This window comes from Theropithecus gelada, chromosome 14 (assembly GCF_003255815.1).
Source record: "Theropithecus gelada isolate Dixy chromosome 14, Tgel_1.0, whole genome shotgun sequence".
NCBI lineage: Eukaryota > Metazoa > Chordata > Mammalia > Primates > Cercopithecidae > Theropithecus > Theropithecus gelada.
In genome coordinates, this window is record NC_037682.1 from 63,325,965 (window position 1) to 63,344,562 (window position 18,598).

General features: G+C 41.7%; 1 protein-coding gene across 3 annotated transcripts in view; it reads right to left on the bottom strand.

The window, feature by feature from the left end:
* The window catches only part of STIM1 (stromal interaction molecule 1), a 226,913-nt gene that overhangs the window by 59,045 nt on the left and 149,270 nt on the right, over nt 1-18,598 (bottom strand). For all 3 annotated transcript variants that reach the window (XM_025356487.1, XM_025356488.1, XM_025356486.1), the window contains exon 3: nt 5,780-5,894. In XM_025356487.1, coding sequence (XP_025212272.1) covers nt 5,780-5,894 — 115 coding nt within the window. The remainder of the gene's footprint in view (nt 1-5,779; nt 5,895-18,598) is intronic.

Consider the following 18,598-nt stretch of genomic DNA (forward strand, 5'->3'; position numbering starts at 1 on the left):
TGCAAACTCCACACAGAGACAGTGGCCCCAGTCAGGAAGCAATTTTTTATTTTCATCAGCATTATACTCAAACAAGGTTGAATGAAGTGACATTATTCAGGAACCTGCTGTACTACTCCACTGCTTCCTGCAGAGAAATTCTGTCATCCAAAGAATAGCACAGACAAAAAAGGAGATCTGTGAACTTATTTACTGTAATGTTTATTTTCTTTCTTTCTTTCTTTCTTTTTTGAGATGGAGTTTCGTTCTTGTTGCCCAGGCTGGGGTGCCTTGGCACAATCTCGGCTCACTGCAACCCCCGCTTTCCAGTTTCAAGCGATTCTCCTGCCTCAGCCTCCCGAGTAGCTGGGATTACAGGTGCTCACCACCATGCCCAGCTAATCTTTTTTGTATTTTTAGTAGAGATGGGGTTTCACCATGTTGGCCAGGCTGATCTTGAACTCCTGACCTCATGATCTGCCCACCTCAGCCTCCCAAAATCCCTCAGCTGGGATTACAGGCATGAGCCACCGTGCCTGGCCTGCAATGTTTATTTTCTACCAGGCTTTTGGAAACAAAAACTTGTAAACAACTACTGTGGCAAAGTCCACAGGCACACTAGACTACCAGGTTCTTTTGCTTTTAGCTGCAATCATATTTCATAGAATCAAAGATTGATAGTTAGGAACTCTTGATTCACAAAAATGAGGAAATAAATTATTACTTAAGAAGTATTGGTCAGGTGTGGTGGCTACCGCCTGTAACCCCAGAACTTTGGGAGACTGAGACGGGAGGATCACCTGAGGTCAGGAGTTCGAGACCAGCCTGGTCCAACATGGTGAAACCCCGTCTCCACTAAAAATACAAAAATTAGCCAAGCATGGTGGTTCACGCCTGTAATCCCAGCTACTCTGGAGGCTGATGCAGGAGAATCTCTTGAACTTGAGAGGCAGAGGTTGCAGTGAACCGAGATCATTCCACTGCACTCCAACCTGGGCAACAGAGTGAGACTCCATCTCAAAAGAAAAAGAAAGAAAAAGCAAAAAAGAAATTTTCATCAGGCACAGTGGCTTATGCTTGTAATCCCAGCATTTTGGGAGGCTGAGGCAGGTGGATCACTTGAGATCAGGAGTTTGAGACCAGCCTAGCCAACATGGCAAAACCCCATCTCTATTAAAAATACAAAAATTAGCTGGATATGATGGTGCACGCTTGTAATCCCAGCTACTCGGGAGGCTGAGGCAAAAGAATCCTTGAACCCGGGAGTCAGAGGCTGCAGTGAGCCAAGATCATGACACTGCACTCCAGCCTGGGCTACAGAGTGAGACTCTGTCTCAAAAAAAGAAATATACTTTGTTTGGCAGATAGCATCATTTAAAATATAGTCCAGGAAAGGAAAAGAGAAGCAGTAATGATGCACTTTGGTTAGAAAAAATGAAAGCCATGCTCTAGAGGAGAATTCCCTTAGGTCAGTGCCTCCCATCATTCCTCTCTAAAAATGACACTGTTATTGTTTCCAATGGCTCAAATATGCAAACAGTAATTCTATTTCTCAAGGATTCTACAAAATCTACCCAGCCACCCTTCCTTTAAAGAACTGCCACTCCTCTAACCTCATATGATCCTGCAGGGGCTGGAAATCGCAGCTCTCTCCAAACCCTACACACACACTCCCACTATCACCACCCTATTTAAATCTGTAATCCACACTATGCCAATCTGATTCTTCTCTTGTCATATGTGACTCTTGAGCAAAGACACTTAGAAATAAAAAGTGAATAAAGCTGAGTCATATGCAAGTAGCTAATTAGAAAAGGCCAATCTCCCAGGCACGGTGGTTCACGCCTGTAACCCCAGCAGTTTGGGAGGCCGAGGTGGGTGGATAACAAGGTCAAGAGATTGAGACCATCCTGGCCAACCAACATGGTGACACCCCGTCTCTACTAAAAATACAAAAATTAGCTGGGCATAGTGGCGCACGCCTGTAGTCCCAGCTGCTCAGGAGGCGAGGCAGGAGAATTGCTTGAACCTGGGAGGCGGAGGTTGCAGTGAGCTGAGATTGCGCCACCGCACTCCAGCCCGGGTGACAGAGTGAAACTCGGTCTCAAATGAAAAAAAAGAAAAGAAAGAAAAGGCCAATCCCCTAGTCTCTGCTGCTGGATTTCCTGGAGTGGCCCTCATTCTTGGTCCTTCTTCAACCCTGCTTTACCAGTTCTTCCATACTTAATTATTCAATGTTGTATAATAAAGAATTTGGCAGATCTTTGTCCTGTGTTACTAGGAGGTACCCAATGAACTTTTGGAATATTCCCAGTGATAGGAATGTCTTTATTTGGGTCCCTTGGATTACACATGAGTTCAGGCTAATAAGATGACTCAGGACGGGGGTTGGTCACTAAAAAAATCAACCACGTGACTAGAGCATTGTGGGCCCTGAGCCAGGTGATACCAATCCAACCTTTATGGAGAAAAAGGGAGCTGGAAATTAAGTTCAATCATGTGCCTAATAATTTAATCAAACTTGCCTATGTAATGAAACCCTAAGAAAAATACTGAACACCAAAGTTCAGTTGAGTTTCCTGACTGGCAAACACTCCAATGTGCTGGAAAAGGAGATGTGTCCTGATTCCACAAGGAGAGGACACAAAAGTGCCATATTCAGGCCTCTCCCAGATCTTGCCCTATAAATTTCTTCTTTTGGCTGGTTCTGATTTGTAACTTTTATAATAAAATTGTGATCATACGTATAGGGCTTTCCTGAATTCTCGGAGTAGTCCTAGTTAATTATCAAACCTGAGAAGGCCATGGTAATACATGAATTGTAGCCAGCTGGTCAGAAGTGCAGGTGACCTGGGAACAGCTTGAAATTATGGCTGATGTCTGAAGTGAGAGTAATCTTATTGGGGGCTGTGAACTTGTGAAGTCTGTGCTAACTCTATATAATCATAATATCTATACTTCATATGGTTTCTGTGAGAAATAAATAAGTTAATATATGTAAAACATTCAGAAACAGTGCCTAGCACATGTTAAATACTATATAAATGTTAAAGTAGTTTTTCAGTTGTTGTTGTTGCTGCTGCTTTTTTTATTACTAAAGTCCAGAGTTGGCTAAGATAGAGATTAGAAAACTTTTCTGCTAAGATCTATGTAACACAGAGAAAAGATTGGCTCCCAACATTAGTCAGAAAAATGTTAACAATGCTAATCACACAGATGGCACTGACACTAGCCAGCTAATGTTCTGAACACAAATGACCACTGCTGACATCTACATCATCTAGCTAAACTCAGAACAGCTAGTTTGAGCCAGTGCCAGAATATTACATGCTTTTTGTAGCCCTGGAAATCATCACTCCAGAGAGATTAGGGGCCTTTCTCTGAATAATGAAGCAAATTATTGGGAGGAAGAGGACATATAAAAATTCTCACTTTTAGTCTGTCAAACCACCAAGTATAACACACACTGAGCAAATTCTTTATTTTTTTAATTTTTTTTTTTTTTTTTTTTTTTTAAGACGGAGTCTCGCTCTGTCGCCCAGGCTGGAGTGCAGTGGCACAATCTCGGCTCACTGCAAGCTCTGCCTCCCAGGTTCACGCCATTCTCCTGCCTCAGCCTCCCGAGTAGCTGGGACTACAGGTGCATGCCACCACGCCCAGCTTTTTTTGTATTTTTTCAGTAGAGACTGGGTTTCACCGTGTTAGCCAGAATGGTCTCAATCTCCTGACCTCGTGGTCCACCCACCTTGGCCTCCCAAAGTGGTGGGATTACAGGCGTGAGCCACAGCGCCCAGTCACACTGAGCAAATTCTGAAAGGGTACATATATATCATTTCTCATCTTAGCTGTGAACTACATCACTGTGCACTGAAATGCTTTTCTCCACTTGTGGTTAATGAGGACTCTCCCCTAAAAAACCTCACTCCATTGTCTTTCATTTTCCTGTAATTTAGAATACACTGGAAGTGTTCCAAATAGTTGCTAAGTCCAAAAATAAAGTCCTTACGAGAAAACTGCCTGGAGCTGTTTTCTAGCATTATGATTTAGTCCCTCTGTTTCTGCCCTCTCACTTTCCTTTCCTAGATACTTCTACGTGAGCTTTCAGAGAAGGCCAGAATGCTCTCCCTGCCATCTTTAATTCTAAGTTCCTACTTTTGAAACCCACTCTTAAAAACCAGCCACCCTGTCCTCACGTTATTAGAGAAAAATAAGAAATCCAAAACTAAATGATGCTAATGGAAGATTTTTTTCCTGGTACTGCTGGTGAAGTTCTAAAGCTCATGTCACTGCTTGACCTTCATCAGTAGACAGCCTGCGTTGCTCAAGAGCTATTAAAGAAAAGCCCCCAGAAGGAACTCAGCTTCCAAAGATATCCAGGAAGCTCTCTCCCACAGCTGCTTAATTTTTCTTCTACACTGATAAAACATAGAGTTAACAGGAAGTATCAGCCTGTCCATCCCATAATCAGGATTAGAATCCAGGTCTTCCTGCTTCACATTTAATGCTCTCCATCTACAATATAGATTACCCCTTTCAGATCTCAAACTCTATAAGCCTAAATTAAAATGTAAATAAAAATAGAAACTGCCTCATTCCTGCCAAAACTAGTCTTCTCTACCCTAGACTAATGCTTTCAACCAAGAGGGTATTGAAAAGCATCGGCTACAGAGCTGAAGTTCTAGGCCAAAGTTCTGGCTCCACTAAATGCATGATAATGACAAGTAACTTTATACAAATAGGCCTAAGGTTCCTCAAATAAAAACCAGGGATCCTGATAGTTACTTACATTTAACCCTGTTAGCATCAGAACCTGCCCTAAGAGATCCTGAGAAGAGAGATTGCTTCTAGTCTTATAATGTTATCTGTGCCCTAGCCATAATATAAATGGAGAGGAAGCTAAAGCCCTGGTTTCCCCTTCCCTGTCAAGTCTCGCACAATTAGACATGCTCTTTCACTAAGAACTCTGAAGGAAATGCTCCAGAAAAAAAAATGGTAATCATGGTTTAGCAGTTTTACACAAATCTGAAGTTTTCATTAAGCTCAACATGTGTCAGTAGAGTGGTATGACTAGTGAGGCACCAGTATCTAATCAGACTGCATTAACGGATGCACAGGATTCAGAAACAAGAAGGTGACAGTCCTGCTCAACTCTGTGATGATAAAATCACACTTGGAGGTCTGCAGCCAACTATAGGATCTAAGAAACACATTAACAAAAGTGCTTATAGGCAGGAAATCAAGATGAGAAGGAGACTGAGAAAATGTTTTCTTCAAGAAGTAGGGCTACTTAACCTGGAAAAAAAGACAGACTCTACACTAGTGCTTTCAACCAAAATGATATAGGAAAGCTTTCAATCAAGATAGTATACAAAAGGAGAGAGTCTGTCTGTACCCTCACCCAATCTTTGAATTGTCTAGGACGCAGCAGAGCTGGGACTAAGTGGGAAGCTAGAGAAGAAAGGGGCTGCCTCAAGAGACCAGCAAGCTCCCTATCTCTGGAGATGAAGCAGCAGAACCTGGAAGATTCCTATGCCAGGGTCAGGTGGGTGAGGAAGGGGGTAGGAATAGGATAGAATTCAAAAAGTATTCTAATAAAGAAAAACTCCAACTCTGGAGAACCTTCCCCCATGCCCAGCAGAGTGACTATATTCAGTCGTATTTAGTGACTGTATGTAGAATCATTTCAATAATTTGCCCTTTACTAAGCATTTTATATACATGTTCTTTTAAGGCCAAGTTGCTGCTTCTCTCTTCTCTAAACCTTCCCACAACTAGGATTGATGACCAGGCTGCCTATTACCTTCTGATGACTTCCATGCCTTCCACAGGTCCTCCACGCTGATGAGCTTATCCTCACCATGGAAGGTGCTGTGTTTCACTGTTGGGTCATGGTAATTGAGGTCTTCCCTCAGGAACTGCAAGGGAAAAATACACAAATCACAAGAGATACCTAGGAGTCAGCCAGTCAAGATCTCCATACAGGTCACCTGCCTCTAGCTAGCCATAACACATTCCATCTACCCAACATACAAGTGTATCACATCACTCATGTATCCTTCCTTATGCACATGTCTTAGTTGCCAACTAAACTATCACTTCCTCTTTGTTACATGCCTCACTTGAAAAATATATATAAATTAGAAATTCCTTCCTCATATTTTTTAGTTATGAAAAGACAAACATGACAGTTAACTGAAAATCAATAAGCTAAAAGGGAAAGAAAAAGGAAGGAAGAATTTAAAATGTTTTGAGTACGTGCTTATATATTAAGCAATATTCTAATTTCCACAATATTTTTTCATCAAATCTTCACAACCAATGAATTATCACTCTTAATTTATAAATGAGAACAGTAATACTCTTGAAGATAATGCCATTTGCCCCAAATTACATTAGGTTTAGACAGGTTAATTTACTGTGATGGTTGTTTGTTTGTTTGTTTGTCTTGACACAGAGTCTCGCTCGTCGCCCAGGCTGGAATGCAGTGGCGTGATTTCGGTTCAATGCAACCTCCACCTCCCAAGTTCAAGTGATTCTCTTGTCTCAGCCTCCTGAGTAGCTGGGATCACAGGCATGTGCCACCCAACCCAGCTAACTTTTTGTATTTTAGTAAAGATGGGGTTTCACCATTGCCCAGGCTGGTCTCAAACTCCTGAGCTCAGGCAATCCACCCGCCTCAGCCTCCCAAAGTGCTAGGATTACAGGCATGAGCCACTGCGCCCGGCCAACTGTGATGGTTTTAAAATATGTCCACAAATTGTTTGACAATCCTCCCATTAAAGGTGGATTTCCCTCCCCTTTAATATAGGCTGACATTAGTGACTCATCTTCTTACAAATAGAATGTAGCAGCAATGATGTTGCATGACACCAAAGTCTAGGTTAGAAAAAGCAATACAAATTTCACCTGGCTCTCTCTCTTTTGGGACACATGCCTGAGGGGCCCTGAGCCAACATGTAAGAAACCTGGCTACCCTGAAGCCACCCTGCTGGAGACATCATGTGGAAGTCTATGTAGAGATACACATGCGTGAGAAGCCCCAGCTGTTTTGAGTCTTCAAGTTCAGGAGTCAGGTATGTGAATGACTGAGACTTAGTTGATTCCAGTCCCCAGCTCTGCAATCAAATTGGATATAGAAGGAATATACCTCAACACAATAAAGGCCATATATGACAAATCCACATCTAATATATTGAACAGGGAAAAGTTGAAAGCTTTCCCTCTAAAATCTGGAACAAGACAAGGATGCCCTCATTCACCACTATTTTCAACATAGTAATGAAAGTTCTAGCCAGAGCAATTAGGCAAGAGGAAAGAAAGAAAGGAAAGGAAGGCAAGGAAAGGAAGGAAAGGAAGGAAAGAAGGAAGGCATCCAAATTGGAAAGGAGGAAGTCAAACAGCCCCTCCAAGCAGACAACACGAGCTTATCCTTTTTTTTTTTTTTAGACAGGCTCTTATTCTGTCACCCAGGCTGTAGTGCAGTGGCACAATCTCAGCTGACTGCAACCTCCGCCTCCTGGGCCTCAAGAGATCCTCCCATCTCTGCCTTTCAAGTAGCTGGGACTACAGGTGTGCATGCCACCCAACCTGGCTAATTTTTTGTATTTTTGGTAGAGATGGGATTTTACCACGTTACCTAGGCTGGTCTCAAACTCCTGATCTCAAGGGATCCACCCACGTCTGCTTCCCAAAGTGCTGGAATTACAGGTGTGAGCCACTGTGCCCAGCCAATAACATGATATTAAATCTAGAAAAACCTACAGACACCACCAAAAAACTGTTAGAACTAGTAAACAAATCTGAAAAAGAAATCAAAAAAGCAATCCCATTTACAATAGCTACAAAAAATAATAAAATACCTTCAAGAATAAATTTAACCAAGGAAGTAAAAGATCTCTACAATGAAAACTGTAAAATACTGATGAACTAAATTGAAGAAGACACAAATAAATGAAAAGATATCCCATGTACATGGGTTGGAAGAATTAATATTGTTAAAACATTCATACTACCCAAAGCAATCTACAGATTCAATGTAATCCCTATCTAAATTTCAATGACATTCTTCAGAGAAATAGAAAAAAAAAAATCCTAAAATTCATATGGAACCATAAAGAACCCTGAATAGTCAAAGCCATCTTGAGCGAAAAGAATAAAGCTAGAGGAATCACACCATCTGACTTTAAAATATTCTCCAAAACAATAGTAACCGAAACAGCATGATGTTGGCATAAAAACAGACATATAGACCAATGGAAAAGAATACAGAACACAGGAATAAAATCCACATATGTATAGCCAATTGATTTTAGACAAATGCATGAACGAACATTCAGGAAAGGACAATCTCTTCAATAAATGGTACTGGGGGCCGGGCGCGGACTCATGCCTGTAATCCCAGCACTTTGGGAGGCCAAGGCAGATGGATCGCCTGAAGTCGGGAGTTGGAGACCAGCCTGGCCAACATGGTGAAACCCCGTCTCTACTAAAAATATAAAAATTAGCCGGGCGTGGTGGCAGGCGCCTGTAATTCCAGCTACTCGGGAAGCTGAAGAAGGAGAATCACTTGAACCCAGGAGGCAAAGGTTGCAGTGAGTTGAGATCATGCCATTGACCGCAAGCCTGGGCAACACAGTGAGATTCCATCTCAAAAAAAAAAAAAAGGGTACTGGGAAAACTGGCTATCTACATGCAGAAGAATAAAACTGGACCCTATCTCTTACTACTTGCAAAAGTCAACTCAAAATGGATTAAAGACTTAAATGTGGGCCAGGCATGGTGGCTCATGTCTGTAATCCCAGCACTTTGGGAAGCCAAAGTGGGAGGATCACTTGAGCTCAGGATTTTGAGACCAGCCTGGGCAGCATAGGAGACCCCATCTGTACAAAAAAAAAAAATTAGCCAGGTGCGGTGGTTTATGCCTGTGGTTCCAGTTATAGGCTGAAGCTGGAGTCTGAGGTCAGAGGATCCCTTGAGCCTTGGAGATCAAGGTTGTAGTGAGTTGTGATCATGCCACTGTACTGCAGCCTGGGTGACAGAGTAAGACTTTGTCTCAGAGAAAATAAAAACAAAGGCCAAAAGATATGTGAAATATACGCTCAATATCACCAAGGACTGCAACAAGGCAAAAGATAAGAAGGTTACTTTAAAGCAAATATTTAAAGGAGGTGTGGGAGAAAGGCATGCAGAATAACTGGGAGAAGAGTATCCCAAGAATGGAGAAGGGCAGATGCAAAGTCCCTAAGGTGACAGAACATACTTAGTATGTTCAAGGAATAACAAGAAGGCCAGTATGGCTAGAGAGAAATAAGTAAGGTGGTGACTAGCAGGAGATGAACTCAAAGAAGCCACAGGGTTCCAGAATACACAGAGTCCCCTTTTTAGGCTTTTTTTTTTTTTTTTTTTTTAGACGGAGTTTCGTTCTTATTGCCCAGACTGGAGTGCAGGGGCACAATCTTGGCTCACTGCAACCTCCACCTCCCAGATTCAAGCAATTCTCCTGCCTCAGCCTCCTGAGTAGCTGGGATTACAGGCATGCACTACCACGCCCGGCTAACTTTGTATTTTTTAATAGGGACGGGGTTTCTCCATGTTGATCAGGCTGGTCTTGAACTCCAGACCTCAGGTAATCCACCTGCCTCGGCCTCCCAAAGTGCTGGGATTACAGGCGTGAGCCACTGCACCCAGCTGCCTTTTTAGGCTATTATCAAGACTTTGATATTTCACTCTGAGATGGGAGCTGTTACAGGGATTTGAACAGAGGTATAACATGAACACATTTATATTTTTAAAACAATTTCTCTGGATACTGTGTTAAAAAGTAGACTATAAAAGGGAAAGGGCAGATACAGAGAAATTACTTAGGTGGCTGTTGCAATAATGAGAGCTAATGGTGGCTTGAAACAAGGTGGTAGCTGTGGAAGTGATGAGAATTTGTCAGAACTGGGATATATTTTACAGATCAAATCTGCTGTTCTCATGATTTTTTAGTTTTGATTAATCAAGTTCTTCAAGATATACCCTTCTTTGGTCCTCATAGGCTCCAACCTAGAACCTCTTAATCTAAGACTAGAGAGACAGTTATCACAAGCAGGCCTTGGGAGCAGAAATGCCAAAATCTCCAAGGAAGGGGATTTTTTGCCATTATCAGATAACTCATGGAAACCATCTGACATGAGATACCAGCTGCTTATAGGAAACCAACAAGAAATACACTCATTTTTATAGTCAAGTCTGATCACCGAGGTAAGTGGAGAGCAGAGAAACTCAGAAAAAAAGTACAAGGAAGATCTGCACAGGGACTCACATACAGACCCTACTGGTGCCACAAAGCACACAAAAAACAAGTAGGGTCAGAAAACAAGGTCAGAGAGAAGATGATGCCAAAAGAGGAACTGGCAAATAGAAGCTCTACCTGAAGGAAGGTACTTATGCTGAATGGGACCTCTTCAGAAAATAAAGAAATGAAGCTGCAACAATCAGGCCTTAAGAGTCAGAAAGGCAGAACTTGGTGCACTTTCAAGATGGCCAAATAGGAACAGCTCCGGTCTACAGCTCCCAGTGAGATCAACACAGAAGTCAGGTGATTTCTGCATTTCCAACTGAGGTACCTGGTTCATCTCATTGGGACTGGTTGGACAGTGGGTGCAGCCCATGGAGGGTGAGCCGAAGCAGGGCGGGGCCTCGCCTCACCCGGGAAGTGCAAGGGGTCAGGGGATTTCCCTTTCCTAGCCAAGGGAAGCCGTGAGTGACTGTACCTGGTAGAACGGTACACTCCTGCCCAAATACTGCACTTTTCCCATAGTCTTTGCAACCGGCAGACCCAGGAGATTCCCTCCTGTGCCTGCCTCAGCAGGTCCCATGCACACAGAGCCTTGCTTGCTGCTAGTGCAACAGTCTGAGATTGACCTGGGATGCTGGAGCTTGGTGGGGGGAGGGGCATCCGCCATTGCTGAGGCTTGAGTAGGCAGTTCTATGCCTACAGTGTAAATAAAGTGGCAAGGAGCTCAAACTGGGTGGAGCCCACCATAGCTCAGCAAGGCCTACTGCCTCTCTAGATTCCACCTCTGGGGGCAGGGCATATCTGAACAAAAGGCAGCAGACAGCTTCTGCAGACTTAAACGTCCCTGCCTGACAGCTCTGAAGAGAGCAGTGGTTCTACAGCACAGAGTTTGAGCTCCGATAATGGACAGACTGCCTCCTCAAGTAGGTCCCTGACCCCTGTGTAGCCTGACTGGAAGACACCTCCCAGTAGGGACCAACAGATACTTCATACAGGCGGGTGCCTCTCTGGGACAAAGATTCCAGAGGAAGGATCAGGCAGCAATATTTGCTGTTCTGCAGCCTCCACTGGTGATACCCAGGCAAACAGGGTCTGGAGTGGACCTCCAGCAACTCCAACAGATGTGCAGCTGAGGGGCCTGTTAGAAGGAAAACTAACAAACAGAAAGGAATAGCATCAACATCAACAAAAAGGACATCCACACCAAAACCCCATCGTAGGTCACCAACATCAAAGACCAAAGGTAGATAAAAACCACAAAGATGGGGAGAAACCAGAGCAGAAAGGCTGATAATTCCAAAAACCAGAATGCCCCTTCTCCTCCAAAGGAACACAACTTCTTGCCAGCAAGGGAAGAAAACTAGAAAGCAATAAAAAGCAGGGGTTGCAATCCTGGTCTCTGATAAAACAGACTTTAAACCAACAAAGATCAAAAGAGACAAAGAAGGCCATTACATAATGGTAAAGAGATCAATTCAACAAGAAGAGCTAACTATCCTAAATATATATATGTACCCAATACAAGAGCACCCAGACTCATAAAGCAAGTTCTTAGAGACCTACAAAGAGACTTAGACTCCCACACAATAATAATGGGAGACTTTAACACCCCACTGTCAATATCAGACAGATAAACAAGACAGAAAATTAACAAGGATATCCAGGACATGAACTCAGCTCTGGACCAAGCAGACCTAATAGACATCTACAGAACTCTCCACCCTAAATCAACAGAATATACATTCTTCTCAGCATCACATCACACTTATTCTAAAATTGACCACATAGGTGGAAGTAAAACACTCGTCAGCAAATGTAAAAGAACAGAAATCACAACAAACTGTCTCTCAGACCACAGTGCAATCAAATTAGAACTCAGGATTAAGAGGTTCACTCAAAACCACACAACTACGTGGAAACTGAACAACCTGCTCCTGAATGACTACTGGGTAAATAACGAAATTAAGGCAGAAATAAAGATGTTCTTTGAAACCAATGAGAACAAAGACACAAAATACCAGAATCTCTGGGACACATGAAAAACAGTGTGTAGAGGGAAATTTACAGTACTAAATGCCCACAAGAGAAAGCAGGAAAGATCTAAAATCAACACCCTAACATCACAATTAAAAGAACTAGAGAAGCAAGAGCAAACAAATCGAAAAGCTAGCAGAAGACAACAAATAACTAAGATCAGAGCAGAACTGAAGCAGACAGAGACACAAAAAACCCTTCAAAAAAGATCAATGAATCCGCTAGGCGCGGTGGCTCATGCCTGTAATTCAGCACTTTGGGAGGCCAAGGCGGGTGGATCACGAGGTCAGGAGATCGAGACCATCCTGGCTAACACAGTGAAACCCCGTCTCTACTAAAAAAAACACAAAAAATTAGCCGGGCATGGTGGTGGGCACCTGTAGTCCCAGCTACTTGGGAGGCAGAGGTAGGAGAATGGCGTGAACCCGGGAGGCGGAGCTTGCAGTAAGCCAAGATCGTGCCACTGACTCCAGCCTGGGCAAAGGAGAGAGACTCTGTCTCAAAAAAAAAAAAAAAAAAAAAAAAAAAAAAAAAAAAAAAAAAAAAAATCTATGAATCCAGGGGCTGGTTTTTGAAAACATCAACAAAATAGATAGACCGCTAGCAAGACTAATAAAGAAGAAAAGAGAGAAGAATCAAACAGATGCAATAAAAAATGATAAAGGGAATATCACCACCGATCCCACAGAAATACAAACTACCATCAGAGAATACTATAGACACCTCTACACAAAGAGAATAAAATAATGTAAAATATAAAATAAATAAACTAGAAAATCTAGAAGAAACAGATACATTCCTGGACACATATCCCCTCCCAAGACTAAACCAGGAAGAAGTTGTATCTTTGAAAAGACCCATAACAGGTTCTGAAATTGAGGCAATAATTAATAGCCTACCAACGAAGAAAAGTCCAGGACCAGATGGATTCACAGCCAAATTATACCAGAGGTACAAAGAGGAGCTGGTACCATTCCTTCTGAAACTATTCCAAACAATAGAAAAAGAAGGAATCCTCCCCATCTCATTTTATGAGGCCAGCATCATCCTGATACCAAAGCCTGGCAGAGGCACAACAAGAAAAGAGTATTTTAGGCCAGTATCCCTGATGAACGTCAGTGTGAAAATCCTCAGTGAAATACTGGCAAACCAAATCCAGCCGCGCATCAAAAAGCTTACCCACCACGATCAAGCTGGCTTCATCCCTGGGATGCAAGGCTGGTTCAACATACACAGATCAATAAACGTAATCCATCACATAAACAGAACCAACGACAAAAGTCACACGATTATCTCAGTAGATGCAGAAAAAGCCTTTGACAAAATTCAACAGCCTTTCATGCTAAAAACTCTCAATAAACTAGGTATCAATGGAACATATCTCAAAATAGTAAGAGCTATTTATGACAAACCCACAGCCAATATCATACTGAATGGGCAAAAACTGGAAGCATTCCCTTTGAAAATCAGCACAAGACAAGGATGCCCTCTCTCACCACTCCTATTCAACATAGTATTGGAAGTTCTGGACAGGGCAATCAGGCAAAAGAAAGAAATAAAGGGTATTCAACTAGGAAAAGAGGAAGTCAAATTGTCTCTGTTTGCAGATGACATGGCTGTATATTTAGAAAACTCCAACGTCTCAGCCCAAAATCTCCTTAAACTGATAAGCAACTTCAGCAAAGTCTCAGGGTACACAATCAATGTGCAAAAATCACAAGCATTCCTATACACCAAGAACAGACAAACAGAGAGCCAATCATGAGTGAACTCTCATTCACAATTACTACAAAGAGAATAAAATACCTAGGAATCCAACTTACAAGGGATGTGAAGGACGTCTTCAAGGAGAACTACAAATCACTGCTTAATGAAATAAAAGAGAATACAAACAAAGAGAAGAACATTCCATGCTCATGGATAGGAAGAATCAATATCATGAAAATGGCCACACTGCCCAAGGTAATTTATAGATTCAATGCTATCCCCATCAAACTACCACTGACTTTCTTCACAGAATTGGAAAAAAACTACTTTAAAGTTCATATGGAACCAAAAAAGAGCCCACATAGCCAAGACAATCCTAAGCCAAAAGAACAAAGCTGGAGGCATCACACTACCTGACTTCAAACTATACTACAAGGCTACGGTAACCAAAACAGCATGGTACTGGTACCAAAACAGAGATATAGACCAATGGTACAGAACAGAGGCCTCAGAAATAACATCACACATCTACAACCATCTAATCTTTGACAAATCTGACAAAAACAAGCAATGGAGAAGGGATTCCCTATTTAATAAATGGAGCTGGGAAAACTGGCTAGCCATATGTAGAAAGCTGAAACTGGATCCCTTCCTTACTCCTTATAGAAAAATTAACTGAAGATGGATTAAAGACTTAAGTGTCAGACCTAAAACCATAAAAACCCTAGAAGAAAACCTAGGCAAACCATTCAGGACATAGGCATGGGCAAAGACTTCATGACTTACGCACCAAAAGCAATGGCAACGAAAGCCAAAATAGACAAATGGGATCTAATTAAACTAAAGAGCTTCTGCACAGCAAAAGAGACTATCAGCAGAATGAACAGGCAACCTATAGAATGGAAGAAAATTTTTGCAATCTATCCATCTGACAAAGGGCTAATATCCAGAATCTACAAAGAACTTAAACAAATTTACAACAAAAAAACAACTCCATCAAAAAGTAGGCAAAGGATATGAACAGACACTTCTCAAAAGAAGACATTTATGCAGCCAACAGACACATAAAAAAATGCTCATCATCACTCGCCATCAAAGAAATGCAAATCAAAACCACAATGACATATCATCTCACGCCAGTTAGAATGGTGATCATTAAAAAGTCAGGAAACAACAGACGCTGGACAGGATGTGGAGAAATAGGAATGCTTTTACACTGTTGGTGGGAGTGTAAATTAGTTCAACCATTGTGGAAGACAGTGTGGCGATTCCTCAAGGATTTAGAACTAGAAATACCACTTGACCCAGCAATCCCATTACTGGGTATATACCCAAAGGATTATAAATCATGCTACTATAGACACATGCACACATATGTTTATTGTGGCACTATTCACAATAGCAAAGACTTGGAACCAACCCAAATGTCCATCAATGATAGACAGGATAAAGAAAATGTGGCACGTATACACCATGGAATACTATGCAGCCATAAAAAAGGATGAGTTCATATCCTTTGCAGGGACTTGGATGAAGTTGGAAACCATCATTCTCAGCAAAATATTGCAAGGACAGAAAACCTAACACCACATGTTCTCACTTATAAGTGGGAGTTGAACAATGAGAATATATGGACACAGGGAGGGGAGCATCATACACCGGGGCCTGCTGGAGGGTAGGGGGCTGGGGGGGGATAGCATTAGAAGAAATACCTAATGTAAATGACAAGTTGATGGGTGCAGTAAACCAACATGGCACATGTATACCTATGTAACAAACCTGCACATTGTGCACATGTACCCTAGAACTTCAAGTATACAATAATAATTTTTTTAAAAAAAAAGAAAGAAAGGCAGAACCCATAGAAACTGGCTACTTACTTGCGGTGTGACTTTTGGGCAAGCTACTTTGCCTTTCTGAGCCTATTTTCCTCTCAAAATTAGGGTTAATAATGCCCCTCATTCGGGTATAGTAAGGATTAAATGAGACATGTTTGCAGAAGTCATAAATTGCCTTTGCATGTATCTTTTACTGGCCTGCACTTTAAACAGCATTTTAACCAGCTGAACCTAAATTTAAAAATCAGAAAATTTTGGCCAGGCGCAGTGGCTCATGCCTGTAATCCCAGCACATTGGGAGGCTGAGGCAGGTGGATCACCTGAGGTCAGGAGTTTGAGACCAGCCAGGTCAACATGGTGAAACCCTGTCTCCACTAAAAATACAAAAATTAGTTGGGCAGGGTGGCGCATGCTTGCAATCCCAGCTACTTGGGAGGCTGAGGCAGGACAATTGCTTAAACCTGGAAGGCGGAGGTTGCAGTGAGGCAAGATCATGCCATTGCACTCCAGCCTGGATGACAAGGCCAGACTCTGTCTCAAAAAAAAAAAAAAAAAAAATCAGAAAATTTCATTAAAAGTCCACCTTCTCAGGCTATCTTTTAAACAAATCAAAAGAGGCTGGGCTCCATGGCTCATGCCTTAAATCCTAGCACTTTGGGAGGCCGAGGTGGGAGAAAATTGCTTGAGCCCAGCAGTTCAAGACTAGTGTGGGCAACATAGTGAAACCCCATCTCTACAAAAAATTTTAAAATTAGCCACATGTGGTGGTGTGCGCTTTTGGTCCCAACTACTTGGGAGGCTGAGGTGGGAGGATTACTTGAACCCAAGAGGTTAAGGCTGCAGTGAGCCATGATCGTACCACTACACTCCAGCCTGGGAAACAGAGCAAGACCCTGTCTCAAAAAAATAAAAAATAAAAATGTCTAGCCACAGTAAGCTCCAATGACTTTAGAATTTTATACAGGAGTGGCTTAAGGACTAACAATTTAATTGGAAAAGGAGAGTGATAGCTAAGGGACTTGTCATGAGGTTGCATTTGCATAGCAAGCACACTATTTTTATGAAGATTGTTCATTACAAATTAATTTTATTTATTATTATTATTATTTTGAGATGGAGTCTCACTCTGTCCACCCGAGCTGGAGTACAGTGGCATGATCTCAGCTCACTGTAACCTCTGACCCCCGGGTTCAAGCAATTCTTCTGCCTCAGCCTCCTGAGTAGCTGGGATTACAGGCACCCACCATCATGCTAATTTTTGTGTTTTTAGTGGAGGCAGGGTTTCACCATGTTGGCCAGGCAGGTCTCAAACTCCTGATCTCAAGTGATCTGCCTGCCTCGGCCTCCCAAAGTGCTGGGATTACAGGCATGATCCACCACACCCGGCCACAAATTAATATTAAAATGCAACTTTTTATGAAGATGTTTTTATTAACTTTTACTTAAACCTAAGGAAAAAATCAATTGTCCATATCAAAGAATAAATATATACAGCAGATCCTCAAATAATACCATTTATTTCAAGTCATTTCTTTATAATGTTGATGAAAAAAATAAATCAATTCCCAGCTGGGGCTACTGTCTGTGTGAAGTTTCCATGCTCTCCCCATGTGTGCATGGGTTTTCTCTGTGTTCTCTGATTTCCTCCCACGTCCCAAACATGTGCATTTTAGGTGAACTGGCATGTCTCCATGGTCCTAGCCTGAGTGAGTGTGGGTGTGTGTGTGGGTATGCTCTGCAATGGAATGGTGTCCTATCCAGAGTTGGTGCCCACCTTCCACCCTGAGCTGCTAGGATAAGCTCTGGACACTAACCCTGCACTGAAATAAGTAGGTAAATAATTATCTTACTTGTTTTTATTAATCTTTCTTAAATGTACATATAGCTCACATTTATTTCAGTGTTTCATATTGTAAGTGTTTTGGTCTTTATTTGTAAGTTTGGTGATGTTTTTGTGACCAGAAATATGACATAGGAACTTAACTCTTGTTTATATCAATTAGCCTCTGGTAAAATTGTCATCTCACTTATGACATATGATGGGGATACATTCTAAGAAATGCATCATTGTGTCAACATCATAGAGTGTGCTAGATGTGTATAGCCTACTACATACCTAGGTTATATGAAATAGCCTATTGCTCCTAGGCTACAAACCCATACAACATGTTACTGTACTGAATATTGTAGGGAGTTGTAATACAGTAGTATTTGTGTATCTAAACATATCTAAACATAAAAAAGATATTGTAAAATATGATATTACAATCTTATGGAACCACATTGTATATGTGGCCCATTGTTGACTGAATGCCCTTATGTGGCATATGACTATATATAAAATATATTTATATATGTATAATTTATATTATATATATGTATGAATATATATATGTTATACAATTTGGGGTATCTTAAAGGTCGGGAAGTTGGTGCTAAAGGAGCTAATGGAGGCCTCAATCCCCTATCTCTTAGAACTGCTCTTGGATTACATAACTACATGGCAACAATCAGCCAGAGCTATTCCTTCCGAAGAGGCGTGTGCTCTCCATTTTCCCACAGCTCTCACCATTCACAGACTTATGCATATGCATTTATACAGCCCACATTACTCAGTTACAATGCCCTCTGGTCCCTCAGGGGTATAGTTTGTAATTCCTATTGTACACTAAAGTACTATGAGTTTGAAAGCACAATTCAGATATTAATTGAGATTATTATTAGAAGGAGAGTGAGATAAGGAGAGGAAAGTAACAGA